Source organism: Cydia amplana, chromosome Z (genome assembly GCF_948474715.1).
Source record: "Cydia amplana chromosome Z, ilCydAmpl1.1, whole genome shotgun sequence".
Lineage (NCBI taxonomy): Eukaryota > Metazoa > Arthropoda > Insecta > Lepidoptera > Tortricidae > Cydia > Cydia amplana.
The window spans coordinates 26,459-49,617 of record NC_086096.1 but is presented as its reverse complement, the minus strand read 5'-3'; the positions used below and the strand labels follow the sequence as shown (position 1 = coordinate 49,617).

General features: G+C 40.8%; 1 protein-coding gene across 1 annotated transcript; it reads left to right on the top strand.

Moving 5' to 3' along the window:
* The first annotated feature begins 11,788 nt into the window (after positions 1-11,788).
* On the top strand, positions 11,789-12,940 carry LOC134661078 (uncharacterized). Its single transcript, XM_063516981.1, has one exon. The coding sequence runs from the start codon at positions 11,891-11,893 to the stop codon at positions 12,866-12,868; it is 978 nt and encodes a 325-aa protein (XP_063373051.1). The 5' UTR covers positions 11,789-11,890; the 3' UTR covers positions 12,869-12,940.
* Positions 12,941-23,159: the final 10,219 nt, after the last annotated feature.

Below are 23,159 nucleotides of genomic sequence, written 5' to 3'. Positions count from 1 at the left end.
GCACGAGATGTAAATAACTTTGATCTCGTGTAGTTCACAAAACTTTTCACCTCAGCAGTGAGAACATATTAGAGAACCCGAAAAATGTATTCCTTCTTCATCACTTACCTATTCACTCATGTTTTCTTAAGATATACCAACAATTAAGTTTTCACCTCAGCAGCTCGAACAAGAGTACTTTGCTACTTAAAAACAGTGAGCAAAATCGCATTTTGCTCACTGAGTGAGCAGAATCGCATTTTGCTCATTTAGTCTCACTCAGTGAGCAAAATGCGATTTTGCTCACTGTTTTTAAGTAGCAAAGTACCCTTGTTCGAGCTGCTGAGGTGAAAAAATTTTTTTCATCAAACCCATACGTGTGGGGTATCTATGGATAGGTCTTCAAAAATGATATTGAGATTTCTAATATCATTTTTTTCTAAACTGAATAGTTTGCGCGAGAGACACTTCCAAAGTGGTAAACAATGTCCCCCCCCCCCCTGTAACTTCTAAAATAAGAGAATGATAAAACTAAAAAAAATATATGATGTACATTACCATGCAAACTTCCACCGAAAATTGGTTTAAACGAGATCTAGTAAGTAGTTTTTTTAATACGTCATAAATTACGGGACCCTTCATGGGCGAGTCCGACTCGCACTTGGCCGCTTTATTGATTAAGAAATAATAATTTGCAAAAAAAAATATGTCAAAATGGTATTTCCTATTCATCAAATAGTTAAAATAAAGGGCTGTCACAACCTACCCCGGAAGCTGTTACAACTTACCTCGGTGTTAGGAGAGTTGTGAGACGGAGTTCATAGATTTTCTCAAAAACTGTATTACTTTTATTCATGTTCATAACAGGTTTTGGGAAAGAACGAATTCAGGTACACATTATTATAAAATGCATAGCGATGATATACTTTGTTGCTGAGATATGTCGGTTAAAGTAAAAATTGCCACAACTCTCCTTGGTCTCCTCTACCTTACAATTACAACCATGGTAACAATCTTTGGAAGTACGTAACATGATGGTTAAGATAAACAGTTGATCGGTCGCGTTCCAGGTGATCCTCGACGGCAGTTGGACAAATCAACTTAGAAACTATTATTGGTTGGACAACGTGGAGCCGAGGAAATATGTGGCGACCCCGCCCCAAGGGCTTCGCGGCCCCGACGCCTGGGCGGAGTACACCGTCGTGTGGAACTCCACCTCAGGCTGGTTCCTCATGTCGCAGGCGCGCGAGCCCGACTGGAAGGCCTCCTACCACATCGAGATCACGTCCCCCTGCCCCTGGGACATCAAGTACGTCGACGTGGCGGCTCGCTCTACCAACGTGACCTATATATTCCACGGTGCGTACTCGAGCGCGGCTGCTTTCGAGGCGGCTCGAGCGTTTTAGGCTTAGAACGCAGTCTTGCTGAAAACCCCGAACCGCGTACGATGTCGCACTGCGCCAGCCTAGGAGCATTTTCACTTTGTCCGTTCCGATATCGGATGTAGGATCTTACATTCGCTTTCGCAGTATCCCGGTATTCCGGATTGTAGGATCCTAATACATCCGACATCCCGATAATGTCGGTCAGACAGCTGAAGCGGGTCCGACATCGCTGAAATTATCGGAACTGCCGCTCAGATATCGGAAGTCGAATGTTGCCTATTAGAATTACAGCCTAGATACCGTCTAACTAATGACCATAATTTTTCGTTTTTTGTTTTCAGATTTACCTTACAGTAAGTATTTATTTTGATTTATTTATTTAAACTTTACTGCACAAACACAGGAAAATGTACAAATGGCGGACTTAATGCCTAAAGGCATTCTCTACCAGTAAACCATTGGGTCAAACAGAGACAAATGTTGGTGCAGGAGAGGAGATACATAATTTATAAAGAGAAATGTAGCCGAGAAGTCAAATATTATATATATACATTTTTTTTTAATAAATCTTACAGCTATCTTAACAGTTTCCCAATGCGATAGTGTAGGCAGGCTATTAACATTAAGAGCTAATTACTTATAAACTAGGTATATACTAATACATAATAAGATAAACCTACAAAATTATGATAAAATACTAATACTTAAATGATATACAAAGATAAACTGATAAATATTCCTAGGTACATAAAAGATGGAGAACATTATTTAAATTCTTCTGACAGAAGATGCTTGCGGAGTAGTCGTTTAAAGACAGGTTTGCTTGGGGCTTGTCGAATAGAGAGAGGGAGGGAGTTCCAGAGACGGATTGCCTCAACGGCGAAAGAGTTGGACATAAAACCAGTACGGTGAGAAGGAATCGAAAGTTTGAGAGAACGGGAGGAACGAAGTTCACATCCTGGACGGGGGGTGATGAAAGTGAATTTACATTTAAGATATCTAGGAGAGGCAGGCTCGAACAAGATAGAGAATAGAATACTCAGGATTCTAAGGGACCTACGACCACGAGCTGACGGCGATAAAAAGAAACATGGTCGTATTTGCGAAGGCCGAAAATGAAACGTATGCCATTATTAATGAGACGGTCTAGCTTATTGAGGTACTCCTGAGAGATATCAGTCATGCACGCGTCCGCATAGTCAATGACTGGCAAAATTAGAGCTTGAACTAATAATTTCTTGGTACCTACTGGGAGAAAATTCTTAAATTTATAGAGATACGCAATGTTCCGCAAACTTTCCGACTTATTTCAGAGACTTGGTCTTGGTTATTTTTATTTAGTCGTTGCTCGATGGACTATTTATGACTAGAGGATTGAGGATTGTTAAAGTAATTTTGAACAATTATTTTTTCTGGTTTGATTGATAACAAAGTTTGATTTTAATAGTAATTTGAGTGAGACCCAAATTGTTGGTCAGGAATGACCGAGCGATGAGATACTGTGCTGTATGCTTTGTTTCAGTATCAAATGCATACACCCACACACGAGGACGTGTGTAGCGCAGGACGGCCGTGTCGGAGCGAGACACCAGAAGGACGAATTGCAGCGTTACAGTTCATAGTTAGACGCCTGTATAAAGTCGATTAGCAATGTTTGGCTACGTATTATATATTTGCTTATTACGAAATAATAGAGTTGCGTAGTGAATAACGCCACCATCTATTGGCGTATTGTTAAACTAAGATGACAGGTAGAAGGCTTTGAAACGTCAAGAGGTGTTTCTTGAGTGAACGTAGGCACGAGTGGGCATTTTTGTCGTTATGTTGGTAGACTGGTCAGGCAGGTTTACCAACTTGAATTGGAGGCGGGAGCGGTTGGCTCCGCCGCTGGGACTGGCTTCCTTCTTCTTGATCGGACCGCGCTAGAGATCGGACGTTAGCCAAGCTCGTGCCTAATTCGCTACGTTCCTGAAGGCTTATACCTGAAGGATTATTCTGAAAGCTTATAGATTCTGACGTTCTTTAACCGTTTAGCTAAGTGTTTATTTCCAAGTGTTATTTTGATTTCTTATGTGCCATTAGAAGCTTACTTTTGTAAAATAAAGATTTGAACGATTTCAAGTGATCTTTTTATTTTAAATCAAATCATTTTGGAATAGTGATTGGTCGTTTTGATTATTTAGTACTGAAATATAGAAGGCACTAGTATGGTTAACAAGTCTGAATGTTTATTTCATGCGTTGGTAGCATACCTACTATTTTGGCTGTGAAGTAATACATCGAGGTACCATGCCCACCACCCGCTATCAATAGCCCCACACAATTAGCCCCTCTCCCTCTTCGACATATATTTTATTTATTTATGTAATTTATAAGTATATTTTGCTTTTTTTAACTCACTCAATATATTTTCTCTCTCTGCACCAATTGAAGGTATCTCTGTTTGGCCCTATGGTTGACTGGTAGAGAATGCCATTTGGCATTCAGTCCGCCATTTGTACATTGTTGTATATATTTTGTGCAATAAAGTTTAAATAAATAAATAAATATAACGAAGAGGACAAATCGCCAAACGTGAACAATGCGTCGTTGAAGAGTTCCATTCTGATCATCATCAGCAGTTCCACTGCATTAAATGCGACAGTTTTTAATGAAAACCCAAAATAAAATAACTTAATATAATATCTTTAAAAAAAAAGGGAACCGCCTTCAAAAAACCAACCCACTGAAAAGCACAAAATAATTTTTATATGGCACTCCTCTACGTGTCCAGTCCCTATCCCGTCAAAAGCAAATTTCTGCCAAAAAGTAATTAATACCTAATAATAAGAAAATTAATAATCATCCGGGTAATTACTTAGTTTTTGAAGTCTTTTTCCAGAATGTGTAACAAACACTTTTCTGAAAACCGCATCAAAATCGGTTCAGCCAAACGCGAGATAATCACGAACAAACATACATACATACATACATACGGGTCAAACTGAGAACGTCCTTTTTTAAAGGCAGTTAGAAAAAAGTTCATCGACTCACCTAGTGGAACTCTGCAACATAGGCACACGACGACAAGTCGGATAACCAAAACAAAGTGTGTATGTTGCACCAAACCTGAGTTCCACTGGGTACAGCAAGGGTTCAGCATCAGCTCTATCTTGGGTACTGCTCTCCCAAGTGCTCATCAAGATGTGACGGATGACCAAAATAGCGTGGGCCTATGTTGCACCAAACCTGAGTTCCACTAGGTACAGCCAGGGTTCTCCAGCTTTTAGTGATAGGTAGATAAAGATAAAGATAAGATAAAAAACAGTTTATTGCCACACCTAGAAATCTTACATTCTTACAACTAGAAATCTTACAATTAGAATAAACACCTTAAACATAGTAGGTAGGAACTAACATTAATTTAAATTTCATATTGTTATAGGCAATGGGTACCAGTCTCAGCCCGTGCTAGATATGTGGCATGCATATATCCAGCGCTGATTTTCAGCCTGGCTCCTTCTATATATATATAGATATACGTATAACATATATATATATATATTTTTTTTTTTTTTTTTCTTTCCGGTCGGTCTGTTTCACTACGGCTAAACTAAGAATAGGTTGCAAGATGTGTGCGACTGTATACAATATATATAAATTGTTTGTGTGTGAGTGTACGTGTATGTAATTAATTAAACTTTGATTTAGATTATTGATTTTATTATTGATTTTATTTGATTTCCTATGAGCTAGTTAGGAGTTTAAGTGAGGGGGTGGTTTCCCTTTTGCAACTGGAGAAAGTGTGCTTTGACCAGTTTCCTGAAAGTAAGTAATGGCATCGGACTCCTTAACGGTGGTGGTAAGTCATTCCAAATTTTCGTTGCTGCATATTTGAAGCCACCCCTTAAAAACTTGGTCTTATGTTTTGGGACAAGCAAGACGTTTTGTCGCTGACTTCTCACAAGTTTTTTGTGTGCATCCTGTGCCCATTTTAGTTTTTCGTAAAGATAAGGAGGCTTTTCAAATTCAATTATTTTACGTAGCGTATAAGCGAGATGTAGGTTTCTTCTATTGTTCATGTTGAGAATTTTTCTGTTATTAAGATAAGGTGTGATGTGCGCTCGTTTCGGTATATCATAACAGAAGCGTGTACAAGCATTTTGTACCCGTTGTATCGCCTTTTTTGTTATTGCCAGCAACCTGGGGCCGTAGACTATATCTGTATAATTAAATGGTGACAGTACTAAAGCCTCAATAAGTATTTCCCTAACTTTTTCCGATAGGTACTTCCTAAAACTATACAAGGTTTTAAGGCGATAGAATGCGTTCCGTATTCTAGTGTTGACGTGCTCCTCGAATCTCAGTTCGCCATCCATGAGCAGACCAAGGTTTTTTGCGCACGCTACCTGCCGTACAGGCTCCATTCCCACATATATCTCTGGTTTTTGTTTAATAATGTTGTTTCTTTGCCATTTACTGCCCAGTATCATAAACTGCGACTTAGATGGATTAAGTACGAGGTTATTTTTGGTAGACCATTCAGATATTGTATTAAGGTCGATGTTTATTCTGTCGATAGCTGACGCAAGTTCTTGTGGTTTGAATGAATGATAAATCTGTGTATCATCTGCATAAAGGTGAACTTCACAGTGCTTGAGCTCAGCCACCAAGTCAGCCGTGTACATTATAAACAACAAAGGGCTTAAAACTGATCCTTGTGGTGTTCCTCGACTAATTTCACGAGCTTGCGATGTAGCCAACTCTCCCTGCCCCAGTTGCATTTCTACGTACTGCTGTCTGCCTGTTAGAAACGATTCAAACCACTTGCGTGCCGATTCAGCTATTCCATAGTATGCCATTTTTGCGAGTAGTAATGTCGGGTTAATGCAATCAAACGCGCGAGAAAAGTCCAACAACACAAGAATCGAAGCCTTGCCTTCGTCCGAAGCTGCCACTATGTCATCGGTTACTTTCGCAAGTGCTGTTGCTGTACCATGCTTACTGCGGAAGCCCGACTGTATTCGCGGTAAAAGATCATTTTCATCCAGGTGCTTCTGTAATTGTTCACATACCAACTTCTCTATTATTTTAGAAAGAACTGGAAGAATACTAACCGGCCTCAGATCTTTATATTCTTCGACTTTGTTTGTTTTTGGTATTGGCCGTATTTTAGCTATTTTCCAGGCTTCTGGAAAGATGCCTGACTCAATTGACTCGTTTATAAGGTGTGTGATTATCGGGAGTGTAGCGCTCAAACTCAAACGTATCATGTCGATTGATATATTGTCCTGTCCACTTGCCTTTGTTTCAACAGACTGTATAATTTTGAGAATTTGATTCTCCGTAACTTTTTTAATGGTGAATCTTTGACTATTGCTACTGTTATTTTCGAAAAATGTCTGCGTCTTGCGGTCAGTTGCTGCATTTCCCGGTACCTCCAAGAAGAAATCATTTAGCTCACTGGGACTACATAAATGCTTTGGTATCTGTGGTTTATCTTTATTTCCTGTTAGCGAGCAGCTTCTGAGATGTGTCCACATATGTTTCGGTTGGTTTTTATTTCTATTAATAAAATATGTGAAGTAGGCTGTTTTTTCACGCTCCAAGGCTCCAGTAGTATAGTTCCGTAAGCTTTTATAATAGTCCCTATGTGATTGAGTACCTGTTTTGCGAGCTTTGTTCAACGCGCTGTCGCGCAACTCCATCAGGTAGGTACTTCTATGCAATGAAGTACCTACCTATCACTAAAAAGGTACAGCCAGGGTTCAGCATCAGCTCTATCTTGGGTACTGCTCTCCCAAGTGCTCATCAAGATGTGACGGATGACCAAATTAGCGTGGGCCTATGTAGCACCAAAACCTGAGTTCCACTAGGTACAGCCAGGGTTCAGCATCAGCTCTATCTTGGATACTGCTCTCCCAAGTGCTCATCAAGATGTGACGGATGACCAAAATAGCGTGGGCCTATGTAGCACCAAAACCTGAGTTCCACTAGGTACAGCCAGGGTTCAGCATCAGCTCTATCTTGGGTACTGCTCTCCCAAGTGCTCATCAAGATGTGACGGATGACCAAAATAGCGTGAGCCTATGTTGCACCAAACCTGAGTTCCACTAGGTACATCCAGGGTTCAGCATCAGCTCTATCTCGGGTACTGCTTTCCCAAGTGCTCATCAAGATGTGACGGATGACCAAAATAGCGTGGGCCTATGTAGCACCAAAACCTGAGTTCCACTACAGTACACAACCTGAATAGTACCGTTCTATGCAATGAAGTACCTACCTATCACTAAAAAGGTACAGCCAGGGTTCAGCGTCAGCTCTATCTTGGGTACTGCTCTCCCAAGTGCTCATCAAGATGTGACGGATGACCAAAACAGCGTGAGCCTATGTTGCACCAAACCCGAATTCCACTAGGTACAGCCAGGGTTCAGCATCAGCTTTATCTTGGGTACTGCTCTCCCAAGTGCTCATAGAGATGTGACGGATGACCAAAACAGCGTGAGCCTATGTTGCACCAAACCTGAGTTCCACTAGGTACAGCCAGGGTTCAGCATCAGCTCAGATCTATGTATACTAAAACCTTCTCCAGAATGTAAGAAACACTTTTCTGAAAACCGCATCAAAATCGGTTCAGCCAAACGCGAGATAATCGCGAACAAATATACATACATACATACATACATACATACGGGTCAAACTGAGAACCTCCTTTTTTTTTTGAAGTCGGTTAAAAATGCTTAATTTTTTGATGAAAATACAAAAATCTCTATACGCATTCCTTTAAGATTTGAGGAGTTCCCTCGATTCCTCATGGATTCCGTCATCAGAACTGAGTTTTGACAAAAACGGTACCAATCGTACGTACGTACGTACAATCAAAAAAGAATTTTCAAAATCGGTCCAGTAATGACGGAGATATGGAGTAACAAACATAAAAACCCGGACCCGGGTATGTCCTTAAACTACGTCCAAAAGAGAGGTATGGGCACTGTGAGTGTCATCTCGCTTTGTGTGGTTGGGCACAGCACAGCGGATGTTATTCCAGATCTAGAGCAGAGCCCAACTGGGGAAGTACCTCCTCCTTACAGAAAACCGCAGCCAAATAACACTAAATAACACTCTTGTGTTGTGTTCCTGCTGGTGAATAAGGTTGCCAGAGCTCGAGGGTGGGTGAGGGTAAAAAGGTCGGCAACGCGCATGTAACACCTCTGGAGTTGCAGGCGTCCATAGGCTACGGTGACTGCTTACCTTCAGGCGGCCCGTATGCTTGTTTGCCACCGATATGGTATTAAAAAAAACCCAACCGAATTGATAACCTCCTCCTTTTAGATTTGGAAGTCGGTTAAAAATGAAAATTATAACGCTTATTTTTTCAGCTTTAAGCTGTGCTCGCGAGGTCTACAGCGTGTCTACAGCTCACAGAGCTACTAAGTTATTCTTTTTGGAAATCTCGCGCTTAGGCTTCTCTGAGTCCGCCGCTATCTACCACCAGTTCCTCCTAAGTATGAAGATTTTTTAATTAAAAAAAAATTAGATTCCTTTTTTACACACAACAGTCACCTTGCAGTCTGAAATCTGAACAACATGTTTTTTCTAGGACAAACTTTCAAATAATAATATTTTCAGACCTCGAACTGGTGAACTTGGGCAGTTGCCAGCCGCCCAGGCTGCGGGACGACTTCCCGACGGACACGGACGGCGTGCTGCAGAGGACGCGCGCCGTGGAGCGCGGCTACCGCGACCGGCTGCAGCGCGCCGGCCTGCGCCCCGAGCACTGGTCCGAGGAGGACGGGCCCTACATCGAGTACCCCCTAGGCTTCTTCGACAAATTTACTCATTAAAGGTTATATTTGTTATGTGACCACTGACTTTATTATTAATTGTAACAAAGTTCCTTATCGGACGGTTGGCGGAAGTGTAAGATATTGCATGCATGCATTCTTTATACAATTTCTATTGTCTGGGAGAGGTCACTGACTTCAGTAACACAGGTCTTTACCTAGCTCAGAAGTCAGGGAATTGAACACCTACCTGTAACTTGTTTTTGTTAATAATAAATAGTACATTGTGCAACGTGGTATCAATATTTTTACCCCCAGAGTTACACACAGTGTTTTTCATCACACTTGCGAAGAAAAAACTGCCGGGTCATGCCGAATTTGGCCTACGATTCGATAAGCATGCTATATATACAGAGTGCTTCCTGTAACATGAGCAATAAATGAAACTGTAGGCTGACCAACATTTGTTCAGCAACTTTTGAAAGTAACTCATTTTTTGATTTTTATTACACTTTAAAGTTTATTCTATAAGACGCAATGTATTGCAAATTTTGTCATGTTTAAAGCGTGACAAGCAACGTCAAACACACTGATGTCAGCGTACATTGAAGGCAATATTTATTTTGTATGAAAAAGCGGAAGTGTAAAAGATTCATAATTTTTAAAAGTTGCTGAACAAATGTAGGTCAGTTTGAGGAGTGCAGCCTTTAGTTTAATTTATTGCTCCTGTTACAGGAAGCACCCTGTATAAAGAAATAAGATTTCTTTGAATGGTCTACAATCGACTCTGTCGGTAAAGTAGAAGTTTACTTAACAAGACCGACAGATGGCGCTGCCATCGGCATCGCTGCACTATCGGTAAAACAGTATTTGTTTTGAGAAAGATGGCGAATGTACTATCGTGAGGTTATAAAACCGGAGAGTGAAATATAACAAATAGTTTGAAGTGCAAAGTGGGAATCGACATGCCAATTAATAGACTTTAAATGTCGTTTCTTTGTTTTCAGGTATGTTTTTAGTGTGTTTAAGACTAAACATGGTAAAATAATATACTCCGCCTGGTACTCTCTTCCGAGATTCGCGAATGACCTAACTGTCACTTGCCTACGTCATCATGCTGTTTACAGGTTCTCAAACTTTAAAATGTGGGAGAATTTTAACCAACGGTGAAAATTATTTTAACGGCATTAATTTTAAGTTATTCATGTAGAAACATAGTAAAATAAAACAAATCTATACTGCACTTTTCACTCCTACTCTTACAGTTCCGAATAGAGCAGCCAACCATTTTCGTAACAAAACATTAATTACCAAGCTTACGACGTGAAAAGTTTGGAAAACACTGCGACTGCTGACACTGAGCGAGAAGGAAATAACAATTAACACGCGTTCGACAAGGATGACGGTCAGGGACAAAATGGCGGATTGTCAAATGTGACAGCGCTATCCTGTGTTGCCAGTAGTGTAAACAGAATTACCCGAACGTCTGAAATTTCTTTCGTGAATCGGAAGATATTGCTAACGAATAATTAAAAATGACGTGTTATTGTAAAATTTAAGATAAAATACATATAAATGAAAATTATAAAATTATAAAGAAATATTTTAACTTATTAACCATAGATATAATGTACCCATGTAACATGTTATGTTGAAATAAAGTGGCAATGTTATTGTGACGTAGGCAAGTGACACTCTGGGAAGAGAAGACCATGTTTTATTAGACCATGAGACTAAATAAGTTTAGTTTCAAAATGTAAACGTTTGGTTAAATAAAATCTTTGTTTTCAGAGCAACACAATACGTTTATTTTTGGTGGATTCCTAACAATTCCTGAGTATTGTCTTATAAAACGACATTTCTAGTATAAACAAAAACTTGGAAAATATGAGCATACAATAAATAAAAAGACTTACTATAAAACGAAAAGAAACACCTTCGACACAAAAGTAGGAGCTGATAAGATCAAACCCTGCAAAATATGTGAAAAATTAAACAAAGGTGCCCGTTTCCATCCTGAGGAAAAATGCTGGTTTAAGCAAACAGGGGACCATGAGTACAAAAAAAATAAAATAAATGTAAACAATGTCGTGCTAGATGTTGAATTGACTGATGATGATCAAAAAAACGCGTAATTACACCATTGATTAAAGTCAAACTTATATTAAACGATAAATTAGAAGTAATGGGTATATATGACCCAGGCTCTAACGTGTCTCTAGTTAATTCAAAATTATTGAAACTGTAGAAATCAGCAAGAAAAAAATATGATAAAAATGCAAAATTAGTAACAATTAATGGTGTAAGAAGGGCAAAAGGTTTGACAAATTTGAAAATAAAAATTATGGAAATAGAAAAACATATGGATGTGGACATAGTGGATGGAAAAGAATTTAAGTACGACTTCCTCATAGGACTAGACATAATAAAAGAGTTTAAGTTAGCTCAAGATGAAAACTTGGAAATCAGTCAAAAACCAGAAAGGCTGTCAATGGAAAAAGAAAAACATAAAAAAATTGCTTCCGCAGTTCTCAGTGACAAAATAGATTTAATCTCTGTGAATTATAATGAACACATGAAAGAAGAGTTTAACACAGATATGAGTCGCTTTTAGCTTTTCAGTTCGCTCTTAGCGGCCGCGGCTAGCGATCGTCTCGCGCACTGATAAGAAACCAGTTTCGTGTGCGCTTAACTACGCGATTCACTAACCGCGAATACTTATAAGGAAAATATTTATCATCGTACATTAAAAATACTGTTATCATGAAGTGTAAAACTTGTAGTGAAACAGTGATTGATGGTGTGGACTGTGGCAGCTGCCGTGGTCAATTTCATTTTGGGTGCATCGGTATAGTGGAAACCGCATACCGAAAAATGAACATGGATCGAAGAGCTGGAATACGATGCCAGAAATGTCGTGCTGGCCCCGATAATTCACAGGACATATCCACCATTCTCGAGGAGCTGAGAGGTTTTAGGGCAGAGTTCGGCGCCGCTAGGTCAGACATTGAGCGAATCTCCAATTCTGTTGACTCACTAAACGCAAAATGGAACGAGATGGAGTCCCGGTTTTCCAGTTTAGAAGACAGAGTGATTGCTCTGGAAAGCAGTGCGAAAGTCGTTTCGAAATTACAATCGGAACTTGCCACCTCAAGTCAGACAATACATAACCTACAAAATGAATTGCATGTGCGCGATCAAAATGCACGAATAAATAACGTCGAAATATCTGGAATACCGTATAAAAAGGGTGAAAATCTTTTAATGATACTGGACACTATTTACAAAAAAGTTGGTGTACATCTGGAGGCTAACGAGGTGGATTCCATACATCGTGTCCGCCGTTTCGTTAGCAGAAATACTGGTCAAGTTGACACCAACTCGGAAGGCGACGCGGCAGGCGAGAGGAGCGTAGGTAGCAATGCGACGGAACCACGTCCCCCCGCGATCATAGTCAAGTTCACCAGGCGGCTGTGCAAGGACCAGCTGCTGGCGGCGGTGCGCGCGCGCCGCGGCCTCACCACCACGGACATCGGCACGGAGGGACCGGCTCGCGCCATATTCATAAGTGATCACCTCACGCCGGCAAATAAACTGCTATTAAAACGCGCCAGGGAAAGGAAAGCTGAGCTCCAGTATGCATACCTTTGGACTCGCGATTGCAAGATCCTCATGCGTAAGACCGACACGTCTAAAATTGTCGCGATAAATAATGATTCGGATCTATTAAAGTTAAAGTGACTATTATTATTGTGTCATATCAGTATGTACATGTATGCATGTGAATATGATTATTATATACTCTGTTGTTGCCCTTTGCCTTTACAAATGACTGCCAAAGTATTTCTCGTCTATTTAGCCCAAATCACATTACTCTTTAACTATTTGCTTACGGCTATTGTGGACAGACCTGCATGCGCGTCACATTATTATGAATGCTGTCGTTATCTCAGCGCTTTTTATGTACCTACATACGCCCGCCGCCATGTCGCAAACATTTTTCCTGTTAATAAACAATACATACAATACTGTATTGTATTATTTTGTAATGCCTCAACTGCTTTGAACTATATTAATAATACCTTCATAATACTACTGCTGTTAATAGCTACACACAGTATATATATACGCCTCTGCTATGTTCTTATATTTAAAATAATGCAAATAAATATATTATTTTTCTACAGTGATTGATAAGCTATTTAACGGTTATTATCAAAACGTACGGGGACTACGAACTAAATCGCATAGTTTCTTTTCACAAGTTGCCCTGGCCGATTATGATTTTATCTGTATTACTGAATCCTGGCTGACCTCGAATTTTTATGACAGAGAATATGTTGACGAAAGATACATAGTATATAGGTGCGACCGGTCGGAGGTCGACAGCGGCGCCGCGCGCGGCGGCGGCGTGCTGGTGGCGGCGCGCCGCGAGCTGCTGCCGCTGCGCCGCGCCTGGCCCTGCCCCTCCCCCGCGCACGCAGAGTGTGTTTGGATATCGTTGCCTATTTCTATTGATCACAATAATTCTCAGCGTAGATACTTGAATATAGCATGTGTATACATTCCGCACGGATCTAACCACAAAGATGCTGTCGAATCATTTTTTGACATAACTTCTCGACTTATTCTCGATCACCCTGATGATGTATTCCTTATTACCGGGGATTTTAACATCTCACATGCTGAATGGTTGGGTGGAGGCTCCGGAGTACTATCCTTAAATAATTCTACTAAAATGTTTTAGTCCAATTTGTGCATGATTTTATGGCGCTCAATAATTTAAATCAATTTAACAATATTGTTAATGTCAATAATCGTGTCCTTGACCTCATATTTAGTAACGAGCTTTGTTCAGTTACCAGGTGTAACATTCCTTTGACTCAAGAGGATGTACACCATGCGGCATTATTTTTAAATTTAAAACTTAATTATACTGCGCCAATTAAAACCGCCAAAACTCTCATATATAAATTCTATTCAGCAAATTATGACGACATTAACAGCGACCTATTAAATACGGATTGGAACACATTTTTCAATAATTTAAATATCGAAGGTTGCGTAACCAAGTTTTATAATCTGTTATATACCTTAATAGATAAACATGTACCTTGCCGTTATTCTAGAAACTCGCGTGCAAATTATCCTGTATGGCATAGTAGGTCTTTAAGAAAGATTTTGAAAGAAAAAAGAAAATATCATAAATTATGGAAATGTTATGGTAACCCGTTAGATTATGAAAGTTTTAAAATTTTAAGAAAAAGAGCTGAAAAAATTGAAAATGAGTGTTATAAAAATTATATAGAAAGCTCCGAGGATAAAATAAATTCACATGTAAAGCATTTTTGGAAATTTGTTAAGTCTTCAATGTCCAATAAAGGTTTACCACAAACAATGAGTTACAGGGGTGTTTCAGTATCAGACGGTGAAAATATTTGTAATATGTTCAGTGATCACTTCCAATCAGTCTTTGAAAATTCCACCTTGCCACCTCTGGACATCGACTGCCTGGAACCACCGCCTAAGCCAGTTTTAAATTTCAGTTAAATTATGTTGACAAATGAAATGGTCCTCAAATATTTGAAATCTGTTGATATAAATAAAGGCGCAGGACCTGATCGTATACATCCTTTACTAATTAGTAAATGTGCTGGTACTTTGGTGGTTCCTGTCACCAAATTATATCAGCAGTCTATCAAGGAGGGAAAGGTTCCGCAAATCTGGAAAACGGCATGGATTACACCTATACCTAAGGGTTCTATGAGTCAGGACGTCGAAAAGTATAGGCCTATCTCTAAGTTGTGCCAATTCGGTAAAATATTGGAAAAAATCGTTACTGACCAATTATCACACGCTGTACGGCGTCATATCAATCCGAGTCAGCACGGGTTCTTCAAGGGTCGAAGTGTGGAGAGTAATCTTTTGTCCTTTAGTGAAGTAATACGAGATGCAATGGATAATAAGTATCAAGTCGACGCAGTTTACACAGACTTCGCCAAAGCGTTCGACAAAATTTCTTACAATACGCTTCTGGTGAAACTTTGGAACCTTGGCATCCATGGTGATCTTTTCCGATGGGTGAAATCTTATATAGAAAATAGGTCCCAAAGTGTTGTAATCGGAGGATATTCATCGGCTTTTAAATTAACCACTTCAGGGGTCCCTCAAGGGTCCCATTTGGGCCCTTTATTATTTATTTTATATATAAATGATATCACGGAGTGTCTAATAAATTCGAAAGCTCTTTTATACGCCGATGATACTAAAATATTTCGAGTAATTAAAACAGACGCTGACTGTGCTCTATTGCAGGACGATTTAACTAGCTTTGGAACATATTGTGTGCAAAATAATCTGTTTTTAAATAGTGACAAATGTTCAGTTATTACTTTCACTCGGAAAAGGGATCCTATTGTATTCAATTACCGGCTGTGCGGCAGTACTCTAACACGACAAAATAGTATACGTGACCTAGGGGTGTTAATGGATTCAAAACTAACGTTTAACCCACATATAGATCATATTTTAAACAAAGCATACAAACAACTGGGCTTCGTTCTTCGCATAGCAAAACCTTTTCGTAGACCTCTCACTTATAAACTTCTTTATAATAGTTACGTTCGTAGTAGATTGGAATTTGCTTCTGTAGTTTGGAATCCTTTCTTTAATGTCCATAAGACCCGAATTGAAAGACTCCAGAAAAAGTTCATTAAAGCACTGGAATTTCGAGTGGGTCGTAACTATGTAAATTACGCTTCCTCGGCTACGCATCATAATATCCAGCCGCTTTCACTTAGACGGTCTTGTACAGATTTGGTATTTTTATTCAAAATTATTAATAATGTTCTAGATGCCCCTGACTTACTACATAAAATTGGCTTCCGAGTCCCCCGTAAGAACGAACGTAGTTGTCGCAGTAAGGCATTATTTAGCATTCCTAACAGCAGAACGAAACACGCACAGCATTCGTATATTGGGCGCGCATGTAAACAGTACAATGAAAAATGTATGGACGCAGAATTGTTTGGCAGTTCATTAAATCTCTTTAAGAGGACTGTATATTCTCTATTAAAATAAGGGTGTAATGTTGTAAGTATAGTAGGCACTGGTTTTTTGAGTATCTTCTCTTGTTCACTCATTTGTTATGTACAACTATAAGGTTACACTTTTTTATTATTTTTTTAATTGTACCTCGATACAGTTTGTAGATAATTTATTTACAAACAAGATATATACAGTGTATTACTAAAATAAATTAAAAACTAGCTTAAATCTAAAATAGGGAACTATAGGTCTATAAATAAATCAATTTGTAGCTATTAGCTAAGTTGCTTTTATGTTTATTATAAGACTGTTTGTTTCTCAATAAAAAAAAAAAAAAAAAAAAAAAATGAGTCATTTAAATGAAAAGCAAAAATGTGAAATAAATAAACCTATCGAAAAATATAAATCAAGCTTTGCGAAGGATAAATATGATATTGGAATAGTGAGAGACTATGAAGCCCGAATAGACTTGCTAGTGGATACATATTGTAGTAAACGCCCTTACAAATGTTCTATACAAGATAAGAAAGAAATTGAAGACCAAATTGGAAAATTACTTCAGAAGAATCTTATAGTGTGTCCAAGTATGCTGTCGATGAGGGAGCGCAGCAGGCCCTGGTTGCTGAGCGCGTCGATCCAGTCTGTCCTCGGGTCTATGTCTATGAGGAGTGTAACGCTACACGTGCTCACCTCGCGGAGCCCCTCGTCCATGGACAGCAGGCTGTCGATGAGGGAGCGCAGCAGGCCCTGGTTGCTGAGCGCGTCGATCCAGTCTGTCCTCGGGTCTATGTCTATGAGCGAGTCCATGCAGGCCAGTGCCACCATACGGCACGCGTCGTGCCCGGCTCGAACGCAGTCCGCGCCTAATGAGGGAAATAATACACTATCTTCTGTGCTTCTTATCATAATCATCATAAAACATGTTATTTTATTCCTCGATTTCTTGGAGAAAATGACTTTCAAACGATTGGAACTGGGAGATTTAGCCAGTTACAATATGCAATTCACATCTATGTAAAAGCAAGCGAGGACTCCCAGACGAACAAAATAAATTAAATGAAATACAAACCTATGATACTGTAAAGATTGACCCCATAATATTTGATGTCATCGATGAGCACGGTCTTCAGCGAGGACTCGTCCCCGGTGCGGCGCGCCCGGGACGCGTCCAGGCGGCGCACGTACGCGGCGTCCTGGCCGCGCTCCTCGCCCCGCCGCTTCACGCTCACTATGTTCAGCGAGTCGAGCAGCGCCCCGTATAGGTTCACGCGGAGCTTCGGGGACCGGTCGCCCGACACTAAGATCCACGGGAGGATCTCGTGCGGGATAAACTTGAGGGGCGGAGATTCGGTCGGCGTCCGGCTCGAGCCGAAGAATGTCGCGTCGAAGTCTGAGGACTTCGTGTCGGATTCCTTCCTTTTTTTTTTTCTTTTTTTTTCAATTTATTTGGGACAAAAAACAGTAACACACAGGGTTAAGACACAGAAATAGAATACAAAGGGTAATAAAGTGTGAGACCAACAACATCGTCCACAGATTACTAGATTACCTACTGATAAATCTAAAATATATAGCGCTAGGTAACAACATAAAGCTAAAAGTAACAAAGCTACGATTACAAAATTCCTTTGCGACATGTAACGGTGCCTCAGGTTCACCAGGAGGAGCGGCACCGTTCCGGAGGCTAGGACTCCCAGTCGTGGCGTGACCGGGGGATCCGCGTCAGGTATTTGTTGAGGAGGTCTCGCGGGACGCCGGTGAGGAGGTTCCTCTTGGCGTCGAGGGTGAGCAGGTCCCGGGGGAAGATGATCTCGGTGAGCTGGCGCCACGAGTCCTAGTAGTGCGTGAGCGTGGCCGCTAGGCTTCGCTGCTCGTTCACGTCTGTGACGTAGTCCGGCACCTGGAATTATAAATTATGAATCTAAAGTGGAAAAATTTAATTACTTCGCTTAATAAACATTGAATACCAGCAAACGTGTATTTTGTAGGGTGAATCGACAGCGATGGTGACTGACATACCTTCTGTATCTCGGCGGAGACTAGCGCGCGTTGCGGCTGCGACACGGGCAGCGCGTGCACGCGCGGGACCGAGGTGCGCTTCGATGATGGACCTGCAACACGTTGCCAAACTTTATTTTGGGTTTCACGTTGCAAAATATACACATTACACGATACACACTATGCAGATTTAAGAAATACTTTTTTGGATTCCGTCGTAGGTATTATTTTAACCCGGGTACTCTTCGTGTGAGGTCGAAACGAATCATTTTTGTTTATTTTACTTTTCAAACCTTCATTAGTCCGAAACTCGCAATTCGATTATAAGTTTACAATCTTGTTATAAATAATACCTCTATCTAAACCTATAACTCACCTGACAGCCGTTTGCTATCCGATGAAATGAAGTTTGAATTTATTAGATAGATATTATAAAGTTATAGTATTTTTCAAACAAGGAGGGTACGCTGACAGATGTTATGCCGATTCAGTAAAATTTTGCGTTTTCAGGTTATAACTTATAACTTGTATGGAGATGACACCCGTCTCTGTTAGCCTACACCTCGTGAAAAAGACTATAGTAATGTAAGTATGTAAGTGGTTACCTGCAGGTATATCACAGCTGGCTATAGCCTGGGCGAGTAGTGTGGGGTTGAACAGTTCCCACTCGGGCTCCGGGGGCGGCGGCGCGGACACGGGGAGCGCGCTGAGACACCTCCGGAGCAAGCAGCCCTCTCCTTCCCACTCGGGCTCCGGGGGCGGCGGCGCGGACACGGGGAGCGCGCTGAGACACCTGCGGAGCAAGCAGCCCTCTCCTTCCCACTCGGGCTCCGGGGGCGGCGGCGCGGACACGGGGAGCGCGCTGAGACACCTCCGGAGCAAGCAGCCCTCTCCTTCCCACTCGGGCTCCGGGGGCGGCGGCGCGGACACGGGGAGCGCGCTGAGACACCTGCGGAGCAAGCAGCCCTCTCCTTCCCACTCGGGCTCCGGGGGCGGCGGCGCGGACACGGGGAGCGCGCTGAGACACCTCCGGAGCAAGCAGCCCTCTCCTTCCCACTCGGGCTCCGGGGGCGGCGGCGCGGACACGGGGAGCGCGCTGAGACACCTGCGGAGCAAGCAGCCCTCTCCTTCCCACTCGGGCTCCGGGGGCGGCGGCGCGGACACGGGGAGCGCGCTGAGACACCTCCGGAGCAAGCAGCCCTCTCCTTCCCACTCCTATCAAATATAAATAAGATTAGTTCGTATTATAGGGTAATTCGCCAGTAACTGTTAGCCCCTGGCGAATAACTGGCCACCCTAAACTAAAGAAAAATTCTATTCACCTATAAACAGAATTAACTTAATAAACTTCTTAAAAAGTGAGCTAAACTTAATAAATCACTTGATAACTCATCATTCCTGTACAAAATGAAAATTTCCGACGCGTACATCGGCGTCATTTGCGGTGATAGCAAGACAGTCCATTGCCTCCGTCGGGCCTTGTGACGGCCACGTTAGCTACAACATGTCACAACATATCTCACCGGTGTAGGACGGACAGGTCCAAGGCGTACAGCAGCGCCATCTGTAGGGCGAGCGAGACCTCGTCCAGCGCGCCCGTCGGCCCTTGACACGGAGACGTGGTTTGCTGAAACATGTTACAATACTTACAATGTTACCCACCTGCCGAATGAGCCCTTTCCATGTGACTAGTCGTGCAGTTACTATATTCAGACTAAGCTAAAGTACTAGACTTATACTTATCATTAACTCTTGTTACCCGTGAACAAGATGAATGTAACCGCGTCGAAATATCGGGAGCTCGAAAACAATACAAAAGGTAATCACGGTTCATATCCCGGTCGATACAAGTCTAGTGAAACTAACCGTGAATCATTCAAAACTGTTATAATTATAAAGTACCATAAACATACACAGTACACACCACACATGGTACTTTCAAACGATAAAACTTTGGTTTCCTCCGATAGCGGTGGCGTCATATAGCGGCTGTCTCCATACAAATACTACGACATCCATATTTAGCCGTATTATTTAGTATGGAGACGGCCGCTATATGACGGCTCCGCTATCCTAGGAAAACCGATCTTAAGTGTTAAAATAGCATAAACGTCCATGTTCAATCCGACTCTATATTCTCTTACCGGGATTTTACTGATAAAATTCATTGTTTATTTATTACAATTTTCAATCACAACATCATAGAATCTATAAATAAATATTATTTTTTATAAAGGTATCAGAAATCAGTGTTGCCGTACTCTTGCAGTTATCCGGGAGTTATTTAAATCTCCAGTTGCCAGCCCTAGTAGCACGGTCGCATTTTTATCATTTGTCACCATGCCTGTCACGTTCTAACAAGTATGTAAGTGCGAAAGTGACGGGCATAGTGATAGTCGATAAAAATGGAACCATGCTGAGACCGCAGGGCGCGTACCTCGTTGATCAGCCGCAGCAGCGTGTCCCGCTCGAGCCCGCGCTGAGCCGCCGCGGCGACACCACTCCGGCGAGCACTTGTCTGTACGGCAACTACAACATTTATAAACCTCACATCATATTCCACATTTATTCTGCGAGTTGCCCTCATGGCTATTTCACAAGTCGATCAAAAATAGGGCTAAAAAATATACATTGCTACATTTATAAGTACAAGAATGAGTACCTACTTGGGTAAATACTACACAAACTAAAAAAACACAATAATATCTTTAATCTAAAAGACAACCACTATAACAAAACGACAATTATGTAGGCGGATAAATAAATATACTGTCAGTTTAATTACCTGTAATTGTGTGTGTAAATACATACCTGGTGCCTTCTATAAAGCGAGTTTGGTGTGATGTGCCCTGTAACAACATAATGTATTACGATCACTTTGACATTATGAAAGGCATTAAAATACTAGTGCTCTTTTTATGAAATTCGCTTCGCTCGTTTCATAAACCTACGCTTGTATTTTAACGCCTTTTATACGTAGCGATCACATAAACTGTTTTCTGTTTGCTCCTATGTAGTTTTGTGGTTTAATTTTATTTCTTCTCAATTTATAATTGCCGATGATTTACCCTAAATAATTAAGAGCTTAGAGATTTATTCAGTATATTTATTGCATCTTCATGTTGTTTTTTACAAGGTGTTAAGGTATTTCATTTCTGGATCAAACATGAACCCTGTTAGGGCATAGCAATCTTATAACTATATCTTATATCTAATAATTTACATGATACTACTATTCTTGAATAAAATAAAAAAAAATTAACATATAACATTAAAATTTGGTGCAAATAATATTAATTTATTTATTTAGGAGAAAAGTAAAAAATTAAATAAACAGTGTATTAACTCACTGTCAGAACTCGCGAACAGGAGAGCCTAAGGCTGGCCGATTTTTAGGTCGCACCTGTCGTTCTAGTACATTTTTGTTGGCGTACCTGTGTCGCTGCAAGAGTTCAAGCTGGCCGCCCAGCGTGAACCCGCGCAGCGAGTCCAGCACGCCGCCCAGCGTGAACCCGCGCAGCGAGTCCAACACGCCGCCCAGCAGCCCGTCGCGGATCAGCTGCTCCACGTAGCGGGTCACGTACTTCACGATGTCCTCGCGCGCATTTATTGACCTGGGGAGGAAAGGATCATTAGTATCATTACAGTTACAAAGTTACGTCAAAAGAGACTATAATTGTTATTAAATTGAGCGCAGGTACATGAATGTGAACGAGGCTGACTACATGTGAAAAATCGTGTCTACTTTTGAACTTTAATGAAAACGTAAGCTACTGGAAAAAACGAAAAGCTCTATTCAGGAAATACGGTGTTACAAAAGCAAATAATTTATGCAATCACTTATTATTTCTGAATTCAATACTTCCAACGTCACTTGACATCATTCCGATGTTAGTCGCACTTTTTAGAACACTACACATATTATATTTTTGGCTAAATACTTTGAAGTTATTATATTGACGTGTAGATAATTTGTTTAACTTATTTTTGTGGCAACAGCAAGGTAAGGATACTAACACAGTCTGTAGACTCGTACAATTTGATTTAGCCATTTGGTATACATACTGTCAATGCACATTACAATACATACTCTCATCTGACATTATATTTCACTAGTATCGGAGTACTTGGCTGTTACATATCCCTTTCGTTTAGTTTATTAGAGCAGCAATAGAAATCAGTACACCGGTCGGCTGCTCGTCGCTAACTGACGCCCACGCCGGACATTTTACCTTCAGGCCAAGTCAAACTTAGGTATATTAGGACATCTAAATGATATAATTTTGTTATCATTCGCCCGTACGTCTTTTTCGCGGCCATAACATATTTCGCTCCTTTGTAAGCCTCGACCCACGTATTCTCTCCAAAAAATAAGCACCTTAAAAATAATCATTTGAACGCAAAATTAGACAGATATTTGAAAAATTCTAGAAATGAGTTTGAATATAATTTCGTCATCAGACAGGTTTCACGTGTATTTTTTATTGTAATTATAATTAGCTTTTATTATTAAAGTTAGTACATAGCAGTAGCACATATTAATTTGGTTTAACAACTTTAACTTCAATTCGTCTTTTGACGTAGGCCTCCTCCATAGCTTTCCATTTGTTTCTTTCTTTTGCTGTTTGCATCCATTTACCTCCTCATATTCTTGTTAAATCATTCGACCATCTAAACTTTTGTGGACCACTCTTTCTTATATCTAGAGCACCTCTCTACAAGGTCCTTTAATTGTCCACATATTAGGTATAGTTTGTAGCTTTCTAGTAGACCCCGAAGGCTTATCCTATTGTCTATTGTTCAGTAAAACCGCACGTGCTACTTACCTGCAAAAAAGGGTCCTAATTATTCTATTTGGCACCTTAGCGCGGGCTTTTCCAACGCTCAAAAAACCAGTGTAGGTGCGCTCTCCGATAACGCGCCTTTGTTACGCATCTCGATGACACATTTTAGACTGGTTCTGTAGCGTTCGACTCGCCGGCACTCA